The sequence below is a fragment of the Vidua chalybeata genome, chromosome 1, assembly GCF_026979565.1.
Source record: "Vidua chalybeata isolate OUT-0048 chromosome 1, bVidCha1 merged haplotype, whole genome shotgun sequence".
In the NCBI taxonomy this organism is placed as follows: Eukaryota; Metazoa; Chordata; class Aves; order Passeriformes; family Viduidae; genus Vidua; species Vidua chalybeata.
The window spans coordinates 42,194,915-42,219,075 of record NC_071530.1 but is presented as its reverse complement, the minus strand read 5'-3'; the positions used below and the strand labels follow the sequence as shown (position 1 = coordinate 42,219,075).

The 24,161-nt window shown below is 36.7% G+C and overlaps 1 protein-coding gene across 3 annotated transcripts in view; it reads right to left on the bottom strand.

The window, feature by feature from the left end:
* Positions 1–24,161, bottom strand: part of ANO10 (anoctamin 10) — a 121,799-nt gene that overhangs the window by 26,604 nt on the left and 71,034 nt on the right. For all 3 annotated transcript variants that reach the window (XR_008434096.1, XR_008434099.1, XM_053959801.1), the window contains one exon: positions 14,550–14,666. Coding sequence is in view for 1 of the 3 variants with exons in the window: in XM_053959801.1 (XP_053815776.1) it covers positions 14,550–14,666 (117 nt within the window). In the remaining 2 variants the exon portion in view is untranslated. The remainder of the gene's footprint in view (positions 1–14,549; positions 14,667–24,161) is intronic.

Genomic DNA, 24,161 nt, shown 5'->3' with positions numbered 1-24,161 from the left:
CTTTCCCACCTCCAAGCAAGTTTTTGAGAGGAGACTGAAGGATGAAAAAGAATACTCCTTTGCAAAGCTGAATTCAATTTCCCAATAAGTTAAGAATGTCTTACAGAGTTCTCATCTGTTATCTGTTACAGTTACTACAGTGATTTCAACCATTTAACCTGTAATATAAATTAAATCTGGCACATTGTCAGGAAGGAGCTGTAGCTATCTGACCGAAGCATGAAGAATTGAGCTCTTACTGCTACTATTAAAATGTGCTGCAGAGGGTGGAAAAGGTTCATCATCAAGCACCTTTCGATCTTGATCTTAAACTGTGATGGATTAAAGAAGTCTCAGCAGATATTCCCCCATGAGAAATATCCATGCTTCTATTTGCAGGAGAACTGAAGTTAAATCTGCAGATGATTTTACTAGCAATAACAAAATAACTAGCAAAAAAATTGCTGAGCTGCAATTCTTTTTTGCAAATGCAAAGAAATACTTATTCAGACTGCATATGAAGAGCAGGCCCTCCCTGCTGGGCCTAAAAACTCCCCACCACTTCATAGTATTGAAACATATTCCACTGCAATACAGGTTGCTGTATGTGATTTGCTCTTTTATACTGATACTCAGTTAAAAAAGAAAAAAATTCTCATTAACACTCAATTCTGTTCTCAATACAAATCATTGTATTACTTTTGAATACTTTAATATGTGTGTCTCATGCAATCATGCTGCCAGTGCTGCAGAAATAACAGAGATGCCCATTTTCCAAGAGTGCTGCGTGTGTTTCCAGGCGGATGGCGGTGAGTTTTGGAAGAGCAGCCAGTGACCTGGAGCATGGGGGAGCTCTTATGTAATATGCTTATACACCTTACATAACTTTCATATACTGTGACAGCCAAACCATCTCCCAGATATTTGACTATCTGACAGCTCTCCCTCTCTAAGTCTCTCACTATCCGGCTTTCAAGGAGATATTTTAAAGAACTCCTACCAATCCTCCCTCACTTCCCCCGCCCGCCGAGCTCCCCAGATTACAGACACTAATGGCATCATGCTAGCTACCAGCAGGAACAGATGAGGTCTCTGCTTTTTGGACATTTTCACATATATCCCCTGCCAGTAAACCTAACTTTAGAAAAATCACATTTTGCACACTACAGCCATGGCTCCACAGCAGGAGAAATCTGTGTTTTTACAAGTGCTTTTTCTTCTCATTCCCCAGTAATTTAATCTCTAGCTGAGTGGATGGCAAATATTAACCAAGGGCATTCACTGAGGAGGAAGGGAAAGAAAATTTGTTGTGTAGTAAGGAGTATTTAACCCAAATATTTAACAAAGCTACAACTTTTGAACATATCCTGTGAAAAAATAGTTCTTACCAATTGATATCTGAGATCTCTGCTGATATCAATGCAAATAACAAGGCATTTTTAAGAAAATTACCTCTATTTGCCTTTTCTAGCATAGTTACACAGTACAAAATGCATTTTTTTAAATGTTTGTTTATAATGATTTAGAGCTTGCAGAAAACATTATTTGTGGAATAAAGTCTTTCCAGAAACTCTAGGTATAAATAATAAACTCCTACATTCTTGGTCAACAAAAAGTTTAACTCCTAGCACATTGTTGTAGCCTAACAGCCTCATTTTGCACCAGTATTATAATGACACTGGCAGAATAGAAAAAGCAGAGATGCTATTGCAAGTATGAAACAACCATCTGACTTCTTAAGTGCCAGCTCTAAGGAAGTAGAACCGCTCTGGTTTTCTTGCCCTTGAAGTTGGGACCTTAATTGTGAGATTTAATTTAACCTTGTCAACAAAAATGGAACGCAGAATGTGAATTTAAAAAGTAGCATTTAGCAGTAGCAAGCTTCGAAACACAGTCAGAGGATACAAGATAATTTGACCTAAAAAAGCTAAGAGGCTTTGGGCATTAAAGCAGACTCTCAAAAGTTTATCTTAGTGCAACAGTTTTGCCCTCATAGCTACCCAGTACGATTAATGTTTGCTGGAAAATATTATGCACACACAATACCTAAGTAGAAAGACAGTAACTTTTAAATGCATGTCCTCCAGGGAAAGCAGTTGCCTGTAGTCAGCTGAACTTTTCAAAACCTGCTTATTGTGACGATAAAGATGCCTTTAAGAAAATAAATTAAATAAATCAGTAGTTACAAAGGAAAGATGTTAACTCAAGTGGTAGACAGAAAGCAGAGGCTGTTGGAATTCTGCTACACATTATGGAGGTGCTGACCAGAACTCCCTAAGCAAAATGTCCCCAAGATCCCAAACAGCAGAAATATTCAACTCCTGTATTTTTAAGTACTCCTTGCATGAAACAAATACTTCTGCACATAAGTGCCTCTCATAAGAAAGCTAATTACTAATGGAATGTTTAATTTATAATTAAATAAAATTTTCAGATGCATAATACAACTTTATATGAGAGTCACACATGCAAATAAATTCATGAATAAATACCTATTCCTCATCAGTGCAATATTTTCTTCTTCCATTAAGTTAACAAAGTTTGAGAGACTGGACTTTTAAGTGTCCTAGTCCAAAGTGACAGAAATTACCGCAGCTATTTTAAGAAAATAAATAGCATCATGGAACTGTTATGTTGTGGTGTACCTGCCAAGCATACTTCAAAAACACAACAGGCCATGAGATCAACCAAGTTGTGATATCTTGTCTAATGACAACTACCAAACTGGCAGCGTTCAAGACTTTTCATGTTTTTGCAGATGAAGCAATTTTCCATGAAAAATGAGCAGGAGAGTACCCTTAGCAACTAATATCCCCGCTTGAGTGGCAAGAAACGGATTAGGTAACTCAATTCAGGTACTGTAATGGGGTGGAAGAAAAGAAACTACAGGAATCTTGCCAACTTGAATTTTCCCTAATTTGGTAATCTGTCTGGCTTTCATTGTGTTAGCAAAATGTTCATCTGGCCTCCAAGAAAGAGGACTATTTGTACCAATGCACATTATTTGACCATCTATACACAAACAAAGGAAAAAAGGAGTCAGCTAAAGCCCTGAAGCATGTGATTTGATTATACTAATTGTCTTAAAGCAAATTTGCAAGTATCATTAATAAGCTGAAAGTAAATCAGACCATCATATTTTCCACAAAGCCTATAAAATAAAGTTACAGAACCTCAAAATGATGTATTACAGAAGCCAAAATGACCTCCATGACAATCTGGACAAATAGCTCTTCTCATATGTAAAAACTAAAGATTTTTTCCCACCAAACCCAATTTAAATATATTAAAACATCTGCAGATAATCCTCCTATATCCTTGGCACCAAGAATAATGAGTTGTGGCACCATTTGCTGAAGGACACTGTAGACCCTAAAGCCAAAACTGGTTCAAAATGGAACAGAAGGCTACCATGGAAGAAAGAATAACTGAAGACTACAAAATACAAAGATATTGTATCTGTCTTAGAAAAATCAAGAGCTAGAAATGACTGGAAATTGGGAGAGTTTTAGGAGGAAGCACACCACCTAGTTGCCACATTTTGCTGCTCTTTTCTAAACATTTATTTGTGGATGCTGGGAGAGATGGCATACTGTCTTAGATAAAAGTACTTTTTGTCCCTGATACACTTGTTTTCTAGTCTGGACCAACATCTACCTATTTTCACAGATACAAAATCTTGCCTCCTTTATGTAACATCTGATTTCAGACACTGGGCCATGTGACCTTTTCATCAAAAAGGTCTCCCACTACACTTCCACGTACTAGCAAATACATACCTACATAACTTACATAACAACATTTCTCACCCTTTCCTTGAGAAGCTAAATAAATTGTCCCTAAATAATTCCTCTTGTATTATGGCAGCAAAGGTTACAAACTGCTGGTTCAGGCTGTCACATAATTTATGACCATCACTTGTACATGTATTAAAAAGAACTGCTGATACTGGAACAAAAGGCTTATAAATGCCCCTGAGGTAGATAGAGACTTCTCACACACATCTTAAATGTGTATCAACTGGAAAAAGTATCAGAACTTAATCTCTGCAGACTTTCTTATCATAATCTCCTGCATACTTGTACACCATCACAGCTCCTTTCTGATTCCCTAATCATATAGGCCCATTAAGAAATGCCAAAACCAAGTTCCTTTGATAATACAAGTGCTACCAGTCTGCTCCTAAGGAAACAAGTCAGTTGCTGGAAATGAAGAAAAAAGCAAGTTAGAACTTCTTTCTGGATGATACCTCACACCTGCTTCTATTGAAGTGAGTCAACACAGGGTCCTGGTTTTGTCGCCTGAGGTGGCACAGGGAGAAAAAGGAACTCTCCATTTCCCTTCCCCTTCACGCATAGAGCCTCTGCATCTTCCTCAGACAGTGGACATCCTGCCATGCCCTGCTAAGGGATCACATTTTCTGTAGTTCCTCATCATTTACCAGTTTTATTTCAATCAAGCAGTGTCCACCACTGAACAGTGTATTTCCACCACAGTTACACAATCATTAGTGAAAATATTACTTTCCCCACCATATCTGTGAAACACATACACTAAATTTTGCTGGTGCTGTCCTGCCATACATACATACTCAACTTAGAGTGGTTACATCTCTAATGGTGACAGAGGGCTTTTTTGTTTTGACACATGCATGACACGTTTTCACAAAGAAAATATCTCATACAGTTCAAAGTGTTTCAGAAAAAAAAAATATGGGTTTTATTTTAATCATCCAAAGCAAATAGGAGAAAACTCCAAAAACCTCTCTGACAAAATGCCACTCTGCAGGAAGTGTTTATTTTAAAAATGTGACCTTTCCTTGTCCACAAAGAGCATCAGTTGCACCAACTATCTCAACATGGGGATGTGGGCTGGATGACTTCTAGCTGTCCCTTCAAAACTACACCAGTCTATAATTCTATGAAATCACAAACTCTTAAAGCATGTGTTTAAATACAGTCTCGGTGTCAGTCTGGATACTGGTAAAGGGCAAAATTATTTAAGACATTGTAGCAGAATTCCTCATATGGTGGATACAGCAAGTCTTAGAAAACAAGTACTGACACAGAACACATAATTGCTCATTATCTATGAACAAGTGGGTGGTTATCTATTCTGTAGTTGTATCTATTCTGATACAACAGAGATACCATCAGACATAATTATTTTTCAGCTGACATGGATGAGCATATGTAGAGTTTGCAGAAGCCTTCTAATACAAGGGAGTTAAAACAAATAAAACCACCTTTGTTGGACCAAGCTGCTTCATATCCATCTGTTCACTTGAAAGGTTTTTCTCAGCACATATTTGACTAGGTTCAAAGTTTTGAATTGTCACAAATTTTGAGAAGCAACAAAAAGGACAAGTAGACAAAACTGGGTTGCCAAATAATATGCATAAATTACAAGACTCTAAATGAAATATGAATTGATAATTTGTTCTAGGAAATTATGAGTGGCAGAAAAACCCCAAGCCAAAATTCAAATGTTGCCATATGTTATCCAGCATGTGGGAACTCAGTGACTCCTAGGGAATGGTAATTTGACTAAGAGTCAGTCACTTGCACTACCTGCCAGGCAGGTGTCCCCAAACAGACACCTCAAGAGACAGAGGCATTCAAAGACTGAAACCTCCTGCAGTGCCGTCTTTGCCTAGTTTTGAAGAAGGAAGAACAACCATTCCATCCATCCTGAACTCCAACTAGATGAGACGGTGAGGGAGAGGAAAGTTAATGCTTTAAGGCAGGTTTATAGGAAAAAAAAAAATTATCTTAGTGGATATTACTGGTACCGAGCAGTATTTGGGAGAACTACTGCACAAATTGTCATTGCTTGTGTGACAGGAATCCAAGCCATGTGGGATAGAGGTCACTCAGTGACAGTCAAAGGAGTGATTTTTGCAGTAAGAGATCCCTGATGAGATTAAATCCCAAGGCATAGCTGCAGCAGAAAGTATAAGGAAAGATGGTCCTGAGCATGGATTCAGTAAGGGACAGATCAGAGTGTCAGTAGCTTTTCCTCTCTTACTTTGCAACACAGTCCTTGTCTGTACCAAGGGATTTTGGTGTCTTTTGTGAATTAAGTGAAATGTTCTGTATTTATATACATTGGTGACACTGTTTATACCTGGTTTGCCTGCACATACCCATGATTATAAAATAACCTGTGGCCTGCCCATTAATATAATGCCTCTAACTTACAGATTCAGGTCAACACCATAGATTGAAAATTAGAGAAAATAATTCACAACGGAGACAAATACCAATTTTTACCTTTTTAAAATCACCCTCTCAATACATTTTCAACTACATCATCTCTTTAGATGCTGGGAGAAGGTACAGAATTAGATATTTGAAAGTGCCAGAAGTAGCAGTCCATGAAACCACCTTTACAAAATTCTCTGTGATAAAAGTGTGAAAAACATTTGCACAAGGACTACTCTAACACACAAAAACACACGAAAACTCTAACACAATTAAGTATTAGTACACACTATTGAATTTAAACAAAATCTACACACATTAGCTACTTTTTTTTTTCTTTTTACGCTATCCAGACAAGCAATTAACATCTTATTTTGGAATAAAAAAATAATCAATATGGCAAGAACTTGACTATTTGCCACGAGTTTTACTGAAATGGCATATATATATCAGAGTGCTATTTCTCATACCACAGAAAGTGGTAGTATTCAAGGCAGCACCAGGAGGCACAGAGATTTTTTCAAAATCAAAAATGAATAAAAGCCCAGTGGCTGCGTAGGCAACAAAGCCTAGTGAAGACTTGTTCTTAGAATCACCATAATCAGGCTGCGCAGCATGTGCAAAGACTCAATCGTGGTACAAGTGTCATCACTAGCAACATGAACCCATTTTTAAACTTTTTCCTCTTTTTCAGGAATTCAGTGGGTTCCTGTTCTTTGGTCTACAGTTACATCTCAGAAAGAACTCTTCCTGTAGACAGGATGACAGAGATCTTCTTGGGAGGAGGGGTTGTAGTGGTATAATTAGTAATAGTTAAACATCTAAAATTTGCCTGAAATCATCATCTCCAAAGAGTTGAGATGTATCCTACTTATTGTCTTCCTGCTCACAGAGAAAGTTCTCCAGAGTCAAGTTTAATTATGTCAAATAAACTAGCATTTCCTCTTAAAGTCCATTGTTCTCACTGGGATCTTTTGAGGTGGCATAGGGAAAAGGATATTTAAAATGCAATAGGTATGTACAAGTCCACAGCTGCTTGCAACAAATATTGTATTTTTTATCATCAAATTCTATTCAGTCCTATAAAGACAATCCCATTATCAAAGCATGGTAAGTGTAACCCGGTGGGATTCTTTTCTTTTGAAGGAATTTTAACATGAGAAGAGATTTAATTTTTACTTCTCACTCTAGTTCTTCACCTTCTCAGTAACAACCATATTTAGGACTCTGTAACTAGAGACACATGAATGCCCTGTAAGAGGCTGTTACCAGAGTTCCTGAGATCAAATCTCACTGTGCACTTTACCCTCATTTGGTTGGGAAGTGGAACAGCCTCTTGCCTTGCATTCAAACTAGTACACACATAATTGGGATCCCCACTGGGTTCTGAAACTACGAAAGCCTCATGTAGCTGCAGCAGTCTTACAGTAAGAACAATTTTAACCTAGTTTTTATCCTATCCCCTTACTCTAGGTTTCCTTGTTGAGATCACATCTTGTCAGTGACCTGGGACATCAGGCAAAACGAGAGTACTGAACTGACTGATGTTCATTACACCACCAGGCTTTAGGTCGGGATTTGAAAAAAAGGTAAAATGGGTTATCTTTCCAAAGAGACTCAGCTGTTATGGAAACATAAGGTGATGCACAATTTTACGCCTAGCAACAGCCACAGAGAACAAATGGGTTGCTGCAAAAGACAGTTACATCTGCTGGAAAGTTGGTGCATTATTTGTTTCTATTCCCATTAAGAGCATGCAAAAGTATCATCTACCATCTCATTATGCCTATTAAAAAGTTTATATTTATACTGTTAGCTCTCAAGGGTCCCATAGTAAAATGTTTAACTTATTCCCAACCAGACAGACTTATTGTCATCTCACCTTCAGCTGAAAAGTAACAAATGGGGAGACACAAATCTCCTTCCCAAACTTGAATTTACTTTTCTTCAAGGAGCACAATTTATTTTTGTTTTGCTAACGCTTTTCCATTGAAAGAAATTTTCATTAACATATTCTCAAGCAAGCTCCAGGATTAAAGGAATTCATGTTTAAAATACTCTGTCAAAACTATGTTTGAGCACAGTCTGTTCTATGACTGGGTGCAAGTCTTTCTATGCTTAAAAAATTGCTATGAAAATATAATGAATCTTACTTGCATTATATCCTGCTGCTACCAAACATATGCAAATGCTATATTGACATGTCTGAAAGTATTCTTCATATTCAACAGGGAAAAAATTGAATTTGTGAAGTTAAGTAATAGGTTTGCCCTCTTTAAAAAACCTACAGCAACCAACTATTAGCAATGGTTGTATTTTAGCATCAGCTGTGAGTTATATCTGATTACACAAACCTCTAGAGCCTATGAAAAAAAGTGCAGCCGCATATTTCTTCAGAAAGAAATGAGGCTTTTTAAAAAATATTTTCTTTCAAACAATGCTATTTTCAAGGATTATTTGGTGGGAGGGTGGTGTCAAAACATAAAGTAAGTGGTTTATTTACTCGCATTCTGTTTTAACCTAAATTCAGTGTTTGAGCTCAAGTTTCTTCAGTCTTTCCTACAAGCTGTTTTGCAAATGTTAGATTATTTGAATGAAATCTTTTCATGTCAGCTACTTGCCCTTCCTCCTATCTGACTGCAGCCTTCTGTTTGTTCAGCATTGCCAGCAAGCATGGAACAAGCTTCAGCGGTGTTTTGAGGGCAGTCCTGAAGCTACAGGTCCCTCTAAATTCTGGTAATTATAGCATCAAATAAGGCAGAAAGCCATGGAGTTTGTTTCAGACTCAGAAAAAACTGCCTTCAGTTCCCATTTTGCATGACAAATAAACAGGATGTTAGGAACTAATGATTGACTCTCTTCCAATGTTAGACAGTTAAAAACAAAGATCCTGTTCTCTTCCTTCCCCCACAAAAAGAGAAGGGTCCTTTCTGAGGCTCACTGATAAGTCAAGCAGCTCTTGGCCCATCACCTCCACAGTCACATTTTGAGACACATGATACGCTAGCACATAGAAAATCTCTGCAACAAAAACAGCTTGAAGAGGTGCAAGGAGAATGCACAAATGTCACACAGTACAGAAGACCCTTAAGTTAGCAATACTTCTGTTTTGATCTGAACTAAAGAAAGTTGTTCTCAGAGAGGCTACGCACTCTAACAGGCCAGCACAGTGTATTCCTTCTGGAAAGGATGTGATTAGTGCTAGTGGGTACTATTCCCAGGGGAAATGGCAAGGTTCAGCAATTGCAGTCAGAAACCAGAAAGCTTTGCCGTTATTAAAGCTGCTGCAGTGTAGCGAATTGCAATGATAAGGCACTGAAATTACTTGAATCAGAAGGTTTTCACTGAGACAACAGCAACTTCACATACCAAAATACCTGCAGAGGGAGGGACGAAGGGTTTAAACTTTCCATATGACTGCACCTACGTGAACACCAGACACCAGTTTTTTTCTGTCATTGTCTCACTATCCTTTTCAAAAAGAAGCTTGTTAACACACTGTCATGTTTTGAAGAAGCCTCTGGTCAGTCATGATGATGATGCAGAGATCAGTTACAGCATTCCTAATTTCCTGCATTTCCTTGAGAGGGAACTGAGACACAAGACACATTTTCAGGAAATTGCTGGAGAAATCCTAGTGAATGTTGCACCTACTGTTGCTTAAACAAACTTGTTATTCTGCTGGAAATCATTAGCAAGGAACAGTACTGACTTACAGACACCTGGACATCACTCTAAAGCAACTGAAGCAATTGTTTATGGATATCCAGACTATACCATTGCCATTAAGCAATTGCATATGGATGGTACAACTGCCAAGGGAGATACTGTATGAAAGAGCAAAAGGTCTTAACTGCATTGCTTTATCACTCTCTGAGCAGAAATACACCAGGGAGGATAAAGGAAGCATCTTTTCATGGCTGGTGTTCACTAAGCCTGACCCTTTTCATTACTGCCAGTTGAGGAAGGGTGACAGCTGTCAATCAGCTGACTGGGCCCTTTACTCATGAGCCTGCTATCTGTCTGGAGTTGCTTTCTGGTGGAATATTTACAGATGGACACCAGATACCTAACAGATGGACTCGCTTCTTCAGAGGAAGCACTGAAAGGCTTCATATATCAGAAGGAAAAGGCACAGAGTTAAAAGATACTGCCCACTGATGGCTAGAACACTAATGAAGGAATCAAGAGCACAGGGATGATAGGATATTTATAGATTAGGTCTCCTTGGAGGTAAGAGATGGGGATGAAACTGAGAAGGAATGCACAGAGCAAAAAATCGTCCGTATCTGCATTTCCGCTCCAGCTTAAGGACAGTTTTTGTCCTCTATAGTTACTCTGAAAAAGCCAATTCTTGCATGATAATGTATTTCTCTACTGTTGCCATCAGGGCTATGTATCTTGCTCAGAGACTGGAGCAGGAGATGCCATAAGGAAAAACATCTTTACCTGCTTTATGTAATTCAGATGTTTTAATGCAAAAGTACCACAAAACCCAAGCATTTTCTTATCAATGAGCTTGTGTTTTCAGTATTGATGCTGTGTAAGTAGTTGCACTTTGAGAAAAGATAGGCATTCCCCATCAATGTCAATCAGTGTTAACACTCTATCCTTCCTTGAAAAATATCTACTAGTTATATATCATCTTAGAATTGATACTATCTGTACTTCATGATCAGAAAATAACTGCATGAATAATTATTTTTCCCAGTTGGGCTATCTTTTGCCTGGGTCTAGTTTCAGTGCAGAAAAAAAGGTATATATTTGATATTTGCCGCAGCTGGAAGAAGATAATACTTGGGAGATCACCTAATACCAGAAAACATTACTGTAATCTAGTCCATAAAATTAAAATTATGCTGTTTCATCTGTGGTTGTCTTGTGTTTCTGGAATTCAGGTCTTTTGTAAAGATATATGGCTGACCCAACTCCAACCATGAGGGCTTTTTGTCTATTCATTAAGCTTTGATCTATCCAGACGCTGAAGGATTTATTAGTGAAACTTTTACTGTCACTGCCCTAAAAATGCTAGATAGTGACCTCACACAAGTTTTACATCATTATTTCTATGTACAATGTATGCAGTGGTAATTCCCGAACCACTGAAGAATTAACTGACTATTCCCATGCTGCCTGCAGGCACATCTATACTTAGGCTTCCTTAAAATAGGAACTAGACCAAAGAGCATGGCATGCTTCTGTGCTTGTAGCAGGTACAGGCACCAGAGAAAAGTACTGCAAAGATGCAAGCAGAGTCTTGGGCAAAAATGTCAGGATGTCACTCCACTTTACCAACTGGCTACTTCTCCAATCTCCAAGGATCTTGATGCTCACCACAAAAGGGCCCATCACCCAGGCAATACCCATTTCTAGTTGCCCTTAATCCAGGCTTCCTTCCAGGCAACAAAGAACCTGACAACACTTTAGGGAATGCGAAAGGAGTTGCTCCTACACATCTTCCAACAATCTTGATCCATAATCTCTTTAGTCCTCTACAATAAAGTTCATGTTAATTTCTTTTCAGCCCCAGGTCCCCCCAAAAATAAGAGTCTAACCAGCCTCCTCTATCATTCTTTACATTGAAGGATACCAGGACAACTTGCAGCAAAATCTACAGCTGTAGCACATCCCCCAGTCTGGATTCAGAAAGATTAACATTGTCTTGAGTTACATTAACAAACTTTGTTATGATACTAGAACTGTATCATAACAAAGTATTTCTCAAAATAAATCACATTATTCAACTCATTCAACAGTCTACCCCTTTTCAACAGTCTTAACAAACTATGTAAAGAAATGTTTCAAAGAAACATTTCAGGAGTTTCTAAAAACCCTTCCCTAAAGTTTGAGAACTTCAAAACAAGACTGACATTCCAATATAAAATTACTTCCTCTTTTTTATGGCATTTTTTACCCTTCATAGAAGGGTTTTTTTAACAAGCTCTAATTATGACTATTTATCTCTATTAGAGAAAGGAGACACTCTATTATCTAAAATCCATTTCAAATAGACACTCAAGTCTACAAATGGATTTGAACACAGAATAGTTACAGTCCCACTGCACCATGTTAAAAAGCAATTAGCTTAGCATTAATGAAAATGTAAAAGTACTCCCACTGCCTGAAGTTAAGGATCCCAAACATAATCAATACAACTGTTCAAAGCAGCTGTATCAGGAGATCTTCTCTCTATGCACTGTATACAGAGACTAATAATCTGTTTTGGCATCTCAGAGGTTTACAGTGTGGCATTGCTAATACCCTTCTAATAGCTACATCCCAAGACAGCAATACTCCAAAAGATTATATGGTAAAACACAATGGAATGCACGTCTGGATAGCATCAAGAAAGGAATGTGATGCATACTTGCACAGAAGTATTCAAACCAGTTTCTCCCTAACACTTGATCCCACAACATAGTTACCCCAGATATTTGTGCCTGTTGTTTAAAATATATGTTTTGGGGGATTTTGTTGTTCTTATTTTTTGCTTGAAAGTAAGTTATTCAGCATAAATTACCATACTGATGCTCAGTAAAAGATGAAGAAACAGAAAATGTGCTCCTAAAAGAAATGTTTTGGTATCTTTTTGCAGTAGTACAGTTTTGCAGTGCCAATGTACTACTTTTACATGCAGATATTTTTCACTCAAAAAACAGTAAAGGAAAAGGAAAAAAGTCCAAATGTCTACATGTCTGTGGCATACATAGTACAGTATCAATCAAAGGAAATCTAAAAAGGTGATGGCATATACTTGTGTTTAAACTACTTATCAAGACACTTGAAACTCAGCCAATACTCTTCCTAGATCCTTTAGGAAGTCTGAAAGCATAGGTAAGAACTAGGCCAGGCTTCTGTTTTTTGCTGAAATTCAGACTAACTTTTTGCTACTGAATTAATGAGCAACCCCGAAAAACTGGGAATCAGGCATATATTATTGTAGGAACACATAGATGCTAGGATAGGCGATGAAGACCTAACTGCTGACATGCACACTCATATTGAAACAGACTATATATTCCAGCTGGAGCATTGTGACCAAAGGTGACTATATTCACTTGACCTTAACATTCCAGTGGGTGACCTAGTTTTTCCTGTCTACAAAATGAAAACAGAGAAAGAACAGCTGAAATAAAAATGTAGTCCTGTTCCTTTTAATATTATCTAAAAACCCCACAAGATCCCTGGCCAGCTCCTGGTAACTTCACATTGACCTACTAGAGAAAAGCAAAACAAAACTACCAGGCATTAGATACGACTGTAATTTGGATTTTGTTTGTTATGGCTGATTAAGAAAGACAGCACCGACCTCAATAATGATGTTCTAGTATCGCACAGAACTGGGGGATTTTAACTACAAAAGGCAGTGTATTGTTTACAGACTCAGTTTGTTCAGAATCAAGAGAACATTTTCTCACATGCAGCTACAGCAGATGCTTTAAAAAGTAACCTTCCATTTCACACACATAATAAATAGTATAGAGGAGGTTACACATGTGCATGTCGAGCACACAAAGAACATGTTCATGTAAAACCATGCTCTGAAGTGTGAAAATATCTGAAATAATAATAAATAGGAAAACCAGTCTCTGCAGCTCAATGTTGGAGTTTTTATTCTTTGTTTTCTGACATGTAGAGATAGCTTAGAAATCCCATCTAGCATTGTGCAAACTCCTAAAGAATGCCACCATTGCAAAACCAGCTCTGTAGGATTTCTGGATCCTACTGAAGCTAATCCCATGCAACTCTTCATGTCTTGTGATCTCCACCACTGACTCTATGGAATCATTGGTTAAAACAGAAATTTTCAGTAAAACAATCTAGTTCCTTATTTTCCTAAATTGTTTTGGAATGTTAAGTATATTGTAGAATATACATTTTTACACAATAAAATGAGACTACTGTATGGACAGTAATATAAGACAACATTACTATTTCTTCACATGTATATACTTCTCAACACAATTATTTCAAACATGTTCGGACTGTTTACAATTTCTGATTAATCCTAGAGCCAAGTTAACTGTTTACTTGTGATGGTATTTCAGAAATGAAAGAAATTCTGGTATTGTAATAACAAACTCCTCCAGGAGATGAAATGAGGTTTCATAGAGCTCAATGTCCTTTAAAAGTGACAATATAAATAATGTATGTTTGCACACACAAGGACAACAGACATTATAAGGTGCTACATTACCAGTCACACTAAGAATTTCAAGCCGTCTGAAAGGGCAGATCATTTTCCTGGTGTGGATTTGCATATATTGGTGGGTTGAAAGGATAGACAAATACGTCAAAGCTCTCTGCTCCACTTCTTAAGTAATGACAGATTAAGACAAAATGAAGCTGCATCTGAAATGCTCTTACCTGTTGTTTGAGAGCCTCTAAAGATTCAAATTCCAATTTGGCAAGTTTCATCTGGATATCTCTTGGTTTATCAGGAATTACAAATGCCATGATAAACTTTATTGCTAGTAGCAAGTGCTGTGAAAAAAAAAGGAAAAAGAAAAATGTTGTTTTATAGAGTTTGAATCATGGAGAAAACAGCATAATATTCCTAAATTTTAGTAATAGAGGTATAAACAATGATTTCTTGTGACACGTCCAACCACATTAGGCCTCAGCTACTCCATATTTTTTGTTTGCAGTCATTCTTAATTTGAATCTAAACACAGATAGTCTGCCTTATTTTCACAGTAATGCCATTTTCACTGTATACTATAACATTCTAATTGAATTTTGTATTTGTGATTCCAGATAAAATAATAGCTTTTAAAACGTATTATTGGTGTATAGGAATTTAATATATTATATACTGCACCCAGGATCTACAGTTGCAGAGTGAATTTTCTTCATGTACAAAAAAAAAAAAATATATATATATATACACACAAATACATATCAGATGAAATTATAACAGCATACATATGTGCATATTATGAGACAAATGAAACAAGCTATTTTAAAAGATATGAACAAACACAGAACTTCAGTGTTGGAATTAGAGAAGTTACTAAAATGCAAAATGAGAGATCAGAAGAGAACAAAACTAAGTAAAATATAATCCTTAAATTAGTGGCACACTCATGAACAGAAACTTCTCAGGAAATGGAGAAACATTCCATGTATAAGATGTCAAATTAGTCATAATTTATTGCAAAACTTTATAATCTTATTTAAGAGAAAACATTCATGAAGTTCTGTTCAACTTAGCCACTGAGCAGCCTCTAAATTTCACTTAAATATGCACTATCTCACAAAACACAAATGCCAAACTGTCAAGGCAGTAGTTTTGTTTCTTCATTTCTGTCAACTAAAATTGAAATAATAAATCCTCTTCTATCAAGGCCTGAGCTGACAGTATGCTGCATATTTGTAAGCAGGAACTTGCTCCTAGCTGAGAACACCCTGACCAAGATAAGGCAACACTCAAATATATGTGCGTAACTTCAAGCACATGCTTACACTGCCATGATGATATTCATGGAGGTGCTTAAATTTGGGTAGCACATCCAAACTACTTCCCAAATTCCCTCGATTTTTTAAATATAAAATGAAGCAGAGCAGTGCTCCTCTCTGAAATACCATTTTGCTGAACTGTATGATCTTGATGGACTTGGGCACATGAATAACAACATAACAGACCAAAAATCCCTCAGATTCTAGTATTACACAAACAAGAAGCTAATGAAAACACTACAGACTTCACAGGAGGTATGGTGAAGCTCTAAACAAGCTAATATATAAGAGTTAAAGTAAAAAGTATGATTATGGTAACAAGAGAACAATGACAAGAGCCATACATTAAAATATTTCTTAAAATGTATCGCAGAAACATAGTAGATCTAAGAAACAAACATTACAAGGAATAATACCTTCTTTAAAGAGGTGAAAGGAAGGCTGAAAATTGATATAATGAACAAAGGCTAAAAGTTTAATGAACCAACTAGCACTGATTGCTGTGTAATGCAATGGTTAATACCACATTATTTAAAAAATTATGTCAACAGTACAACATTCTCTCCCTCATTTAGATTTTCTCCCTCTAGTTAACACTGTCTGCTGCTAAGAAACTTTTCTTCAAAAAAAATATTATAGCGAATAATGTTGGTTTATGCTGGAAACACACTGCAGTAAAACATGTATCATAGACAGCTTTGGAGAAATCTCTTAAATGGAAAAAAGGAAAAATGTTGAAGACAATAATTGAACAAGACTAACAATATTCCTGTGCAGAATACAGTCATAAGTAATCACAGGTTGACGGGGAATACCTAAACCACAGACAGAATTTCAGTATGTAAATGTATGAGAACAAATTGGGAGTTACTCAAAACTAAATAACACAATTGGGCTGAAATCTTAAGCTCAAGGCAGAATTAACAAAAATTGAGGCATTTGTAGAAGGATATTTATTTGAAAAGTTACAATGAACAGTTAAAAAGAGACTCAGCATCACACAATGTCACTTCTAGATGCCTAAAGTCCTCTGCACTGGGGTTAATCTCATATTACTCAACAAAAAAAAATAAATTTGAAATTGTATTAAGGAGTGAAAATCAAGGTTTGCAACTGTAATTATTCAAGTGCTGCTTCCTGAGGAGTTTTAAAAAGATAAGCCAAGTGAGTAACTTTACACAGAGACTTCAAAGTAGTTCCAAATTCAAACAGCTTTTAAGAAAATACAACAAATAATTTCAACAAAATGTAAATAATATTATGGAGGATAGAGACTGACTAAGTTTTTCCTATTTTTAATACAGGTGAGGAAGGAATAAAAGAGACATTTAGGGAAAGCAGAGCAAAACCCAACAAAACCACTGCAGTTAATCCTGGAAAACATTGTATATTTTCAAATAAATTTAGAAGAGCAATATGTTTTAAATTGCTTCACTATGTAATGACTTTCATTGCAGGATTAACTAACTAGCTGCTTGTCAGAAATTAGTTTTCATGCTAGCACAACTCAGCCAACAAACACAAGGATACAGTCCTAGACACGAAGGCAGAACCTCTGACTCATCTTCAAGCTAGAGAGGGATCAGAAGTTGGAGTACAGATGTAGGAAGTCACTACTTTTACCTCCCCACTGCCATGTCTTTCCTAGGCATCCACTAAGAGACATTGTTTAAAAAAAAAACCTAAAAATTACAGGGTTAGATATACCTTTGGTTTACTCCTCTGGCTTTTCAATGTTCTTTTCCCTCCCATGAAAACAAAGCTTTACCAGTCATAAAGTGGCCCCCCTGTGGGAGATGTCCCTGTGTGCAAGACCTGTGACTTCAGAAAACACATTGGACTTAAGAGACTGCAAATTGAGCTCAAGCCCACCTCATAACTTCCATGAACCTGAAAAAAGCCATCAGATAAACAAACTCCCTTGGATAACTTTTCCAGCTGTTCATATTTGCAAATTCAGAAGAGTATTAATAAAACTATCAAGGTAGAAATTATGAATCTGGGTCATGTGATGCATGAAACCTCTTGAAAATAAATGGATCTATTTTATTAACAGTTTATATTTCATTTTGAAATTGTAACTTGACAAAGGAAATGTAAGTAGTTATTCAAGAGAAATTGAAGGAAAAAGTAGGGAGTCAAGTAGTTACATTCATTATATCAGTCACATTCCCATACTGATTTCGTAATCTTGTTTAGTACAACTCCTGCAAGTCAGATCCACAAAAAGCAGACATCTGCTTTCAAAAAAGAAATGTCCAAGGAGTATAGTATAAATCACCGGAAGACAACAAGTTTTACTTTCATTACATTAACACTAGTATTAATATGTTATAAAACTGAAATACTAAAGTTTATCCAAATTTGCTACACTAGCGTAAATGTATTTGTTCAATATTAAAAATTTCTTCATAGAGCTGGTTTTTGGTTTAGGGCTTTTTTGTTTTGGTTTGGTTTTTTTTATGAAATCAGATTACAAACCCAACCATTATTTCTATCTGCAACCATTAAAAAGCAGTGCTGTTTCCAAGAACAAGCCTTTCATGATTACAAGAGGACTATTCCACTGCGAGCAAAACCCGGGGTAACATTCCCACAAGCTGTAAGTTCTCCAATGGCAACAGCAAAGCCCCCTCTTATTTTGCAGTGTGCCAAGTGAGCACACAAACAGCACTGAACCTCTTTCCCCTGATAAATGCAGTGCCATCAAGCTCATGTGGTCCTGTGCCAGGTGCTTGGCGAGCCAGAAGAACTATTCTGTTCTGCAAAGCCACCAACAAGAGCAGAAGCAGCAGCTGTATTTTGCAGCAGTGGGTCCACAACCTCTTCTAAAACAGAAATTGCCAATTAGGGTTAAATTCCTGAAATTATGAACAGCTAATTTGATTTTTATAGTGGTTTTACCACAGCAATTCCTGACAAAATCTACTCAACTGAAGAAAAAGAAAATAACAAAAGTAGTAGCTGTGTTGCTGGTTAGCTGATAAAGTGCATGCCAAACCAACTTGGGGACACATTAATAAAATTTTGCATCAAAAGCCTATTTTATAGTCTACTATTTATAGAAACCTTCAATTAAAATCAGAAATCTGGAGCTAGACTAGCCTAGAACCAGTCTGTACTCTGAAGCAAGGTGGTCTCAGGTTACTAACTCTGCACAAGTGAAGGTCCTACTCAAAAGCCAACACCTGAGAATGGCACCTCACTCGGAACCTCTGTCCTCTGCTGGCCTTTGCCAAAGGAAAGCATCACTGCAGAATCATGTTGTTGTCACAGCAGAATGCAGGGAAATCATTAGCTTCCTTGGCTAGAACTCCAGATCACAGTATTCTGACATTAAAATAAGCTAAGTTCAAACACTAAGAACAGGCAAAAAAACCAAAACAAAACAAAAACAAACAAACAAAACAAACAAACAAAAAAAAACAAACAAAAAAACACCAAAAAATACCTCCAAAAAAAAAACCACCAAACCAAATTCTGTCTTTTAGTGGCACCAGTTTTTACTTTTGTGGGTCTTGCATCTTTCTGAGAGGAGCAAAAAAAGCAGGAGGAAAGTGAAAAGTAATTCTGTCAAGGGAGCAATACAGGCAAAGAAAAATTTTCATAAAGCTCAGGAAGTTCAATTAAATTAAACTTTCTTTAATAGATATCAATGAATTTATGAGCAAACATTTCTGCAATATACATAAGAAGAAAGCATGACGAACCTTCCTTCCCTCCTGTAGATTGAACTGGCTTCAATAGAAAGTCTTGCTAATGGCATAGAATTATCACAGCTGAGGGACTTTAAAAAGGGCCTTTCTTCTGCTACTCCAGTAAATGCTGCTTTAAAATCACATATTCCAAATATTATTATAGACATTTTCTTTCAAAATTTCATTTTATCTACAAACATGTCCAAAATCCTGGGGGAGGAGGGGGGAGAAAAGACAAAAAAGTTACTACATGTTGGGTCTAGTTCATGGCTTCTTCACCTCTCCCATTAGTCTTCTCTTCCACAAACATCCACATGCATACACTCACAATCCTAACACCTGCCACAATCTGTAAGCTCCACCTACCCTATTTATTTATTCCCAAAGCAGCATAGCCCATTTCTCCCTCATTTCAGCCTCCTCCCTGCTGAAACTCCAGGGAAACACTAGGACTGAAGTGCAGCCTCCTTGCCTCAGATCCAATGCCTCTTGCCACTCCAGCACAGTGAAATGTGTCCCCGTTCTCAACTGGAGTATGCTCAGTACAGGTGGAAAGTTCATGCACGTACACCCAATGTGCTTCTTTAAGACACTACAAAGCACATAAACCGGAGATGTTTCAGAAACTTGTATCTTTACAGCTTTACAAGCTGGGACAGTTTTCTAATAGGAGCATCCCAAAATACATTCTTTAGATCAGAGTGAAACTTCTGTCAGCCTGTGCACTGCTACCTCAGAGCACAGATACAATGCCTCAACAACAATCTCATTTTTATATATTTATAAATAGTCTATATTTATTTCTTTACCTACAGATCTTCTACTTTCACAAAAGGTGGAAGGCATTTATTTTAAATACAAAACCTCAAAACTCCAAACTTAAAAGAACCTGTCCAGCAGGGAGAGTTTCAACCTGTCCCATTTAAGTGTGGCTAAGGTAGATGCAAGTGAGCAGAAGTTTATTACAAAACATCTCGGGCAGCGTGAGCAGACAGCATTATCCGGTCCATTTATCATCTGTAACAGAACATCCGTTTCCTCCCCTCACATCCTGAGCACACACACACACACACAAAGGCTGCCCAAGGAAACGTGGCAGCTCCATTTCTGCCAGAACGTTTCACAGACTGTCAGAAGGGCAGGAGCAGATCACCCATCTTCTGCTGACCATACCAGCACATTTGAAACCTAGACCCCCTCAACAGAGTACTTAAGCTTATGTTTAGTTTTAAGCATATCTATGATTATACTTCAGTTCAGAAAAACATTTAAGCCTGAAAATGCCCAAGCCATTTGCTACATCTGATCTTAAAACTGAATGGTTGAATCACAAAGCTTTTTTTTTTTTTTTCCTGGAGGTGGCTGAATGTGACATGTATTAAATTAATGTGTTTGAAAGGAAAAATGCCAGCTTGCATGGTGTCTCCTTGCATTTATACTTCAGAAACTTTCAGAAACTGTTTTAGGTAGTGCAGAAATTCTGGTCTGTATTTTTACTACCAATCCACTGTAAAACATCACAAGTAGAAGTCTGATCTGAAAAAGATATCAGGCTTTAATATGTAGTTCTGAAGTAAAAAGTATTAAACTGCATCATGAGAATCTGAGTTCATTTTAGTGGCTCTGGCTTCTAGAAGCACTGAAACACACTTCTTTCCAGGTAAGTCTGTCTTACGTCTTAAAACTAATTAATTGGTTTCTCTCAGAAGAAGTAAATTTATCCTGAATACTACAATTGCTTCATATACTATCAAAATGGGAAAAAAAATAAAGAAGACATTTCCAGACCAGCACTGCTGAGCAAGAGACTAACATATAAGACAACAAGAATGTTTTTTTTTTTTAAGTAAACAAAAAAAGAAAAAGTCAAGATAATCTCTAAGGAAACAGATTCTGTGCTCATGTTTCCAGGAAGCAACTGCAGAAGCAATGAGTTAAGCAAAGCAAAAAATAAAATACTGCAAACATCATCTCCTAGTGAGGAAGCTGGTCTTTTCTGCCCTTATATATTTTTGTACTCTCCTTCTGTTTTCAAAAAGATTTCTACAAGACTGCTTGGAAAGCAAGCATTGCAAGCCAGTCCTATTTTTGCTCTTGGAAAGCCCTAGAAAGTATTTAAACCAGATATAAATTAAAACATGTCAAATAAACAAATATTTATTTAATCAGGGAAAGTCAAATAAATAAATATTCCATCAAAAGATATACTAATAAACTCAAAAGCAGAAGTAATCTGGTCAGTTACATAATTGTGACTATTCTTCTGTCTTATGGCACCATTATGCTTTCTAGTAATTCAATATTTAAAAAAAAAACAATTTTCTCATTATTTATAACTTATTTTTACTAATGTTTAAATCACAGCTGTTACATATGATATTCAGCCAGTAATGAACTGAAGCATTATCTGGTTTTACTAGACTTTTTGACAAGATTTAGCCACCCAACTGTTCTCTGTAATTTTCTCCAACAATAACAATTAAGATGAGAGGCAGCCCAAGATCTATAGAAATTTTGTCACCAACTTACTTGGCACTGGAAAAAACCCACTAGTTCATTACTTCTCACCATTTACATATCTGTTCAAGGCTTTTACAGATTTTTTACACTGGAATTTTAAGCCTACCTTTAGATTATTTCTTCAAGACTAAAGTATGAAAAAAAGAGGGCCAAGTGCTAGTTGAGAGGGTGTTTTATACCAAGCCATACATACATACTCAAGCACCATTTCCCCCTCTCTATAGGGAAATTGCCGTTTTTTGTATCTATCATTACAAATTAAGGATCCAGCATGTCCTAGAAATACCTGCTGAAAGAAAAAATTCTAAATAAAAGTTCTTCTGGTATCAGTCTTCCACACAGATTCCTAATTGACTGCAGCTTGGGGAAAAACAGTTGACCTAATAATCTTGTTGTATAAACACAGCATATTCTGTGACACAAAATATTTTACGATACAGCACACTTACAACACTGTCTGTAAAAAAGCCTCTATAAAACTCCAGCATACACAAATGAGTGTTTCAGACATGTTACAGGAACAAGATTTTTCTCACATCCATTTAATCCTGTAGTCAATTCAGAAGACATGAAAAAAATCACTGTAGTGTAAATTTGTCTTGGAGATTTTAAGTATCTGCTAATGGTTAATTTTGCAGTAACTCAACAGTCTTCAAACTAGCATGATAATACACCCATCTCTATGTTACCATTAGGTAATCCTGAAATGTTTTGGCACAATGCTTATCTCAATTTATGGCCAGCGTTTAATAGGAGCTGGGAGGAGAGCTGCCAAAAGCCAAATTAGCTATTGCTGAATGTAATGAACAGCAGAGCTTTGATCATGCTCTGAAATAAATTCTAAGTGAAAAGTGGAAAGAAGGATGCCCATGGAATTAAAATTGACAGTATGATTAATACAAGCCATATGAAGGTGCCTCTTAGCTGATTGCTAACGTTACATATTGGCTTCCATACTGACAGGTATAGTTTACTGTCAAAATGCCCTAATGTTCCACATCAAAGAAGAGAGGAAAATTTGCCATTTTCTATTAATCTGCAAAACTTATACTTCTTTCCACACTTAAGTCATGCATTTTTCTCTGTTCAAAGAGATACAGGGAGATTATGGTATGAGTCACTGAACTTATGCATTGTAAGAAATTCTATTCAACAAGGCTCAAAAATTCCTCCTTGGTTACCAGACTAGATGACCTGTGATTAGCAAGGAGATATGAAGCAATGTTTCTGCCAGGGTTTTAAAACTACTGTTAGTTCAGTGATAAACAGAATTTGTCACCTACTGCAAATATCACAGATTTTAGGAACTCTTTTTTCCTGCTTCAACCAAACCTCACTTGTCCTAGGGCAAGCTGAAGTGAGCAGATATAAAACTTCCAAGTGAGCTGTGGACAGATTCAGCAAAGATACCAAAATGTACACATATGAAAGCAAATCCACTATATTTCAACAAGCCTTACAGATAGTTTTCCCAAAACTGTGGGGTGGTTCTGGAGACTAAAAGACAGTTAGACTTATCTTTTCTTTTTCCAGTTTGAAAACTGGTGATGAATTGGTGATAGAAAAGGTGATGTTTCATCTACATTAGAATTTAAACTATTTTTAAACATTGAAATTTATGTCCTGTCACCTTGACAGCAAGAAACAAAAATGGTAACTGGTATATAGTTTTAAGGGTGAAGTCTCAGCCAGTCATTCTTTAAGATGCTACACACTTTATCTTTTAACTTTAACTGTGAATAACAAGTTCTCCCACTAGATGCATTGCATTATATTTACAGCTATTTGCTTATTTCTCTCACAACTCCCTGGCTTTAGTCTTAGGATGCTTTCAAAGCTGATTCACAAGAACATTCATCCTAGTGAAAAATCTCTTTGCCTCACAACACCAAGATAAATAAAGAACTATAACTGAATAAACACATTTTAAATAAAACATAGTGTTTCACCACACTGCCAATGCATCTTCACTGAATGAGTCAAGATTTTAGTGTAATGCACAGCTCTCTTCCTACTGTATTGCATTCACCCTGTTCTAAGTGGTTTCCTTTGCTCTACTTCTGTTTGAAGTTGTAAGTAAATTCTGTAGGACATGGCACATTTTTTAATCTGGACTAAAAGGTGACTCATGCAATTTTAAATAATAAACAAAATGTCACAGGCATGACTCATCAGAGAATAAACCAACAGTATTGCAATATATCACACTCTAATCTGCAGATTAATTGTAGTCTCTATTCCTGTGCAACTTTAATCAAAACAAATTAATAGAAAAGAGTCCAATAAAAGTAGCTAATCTGAA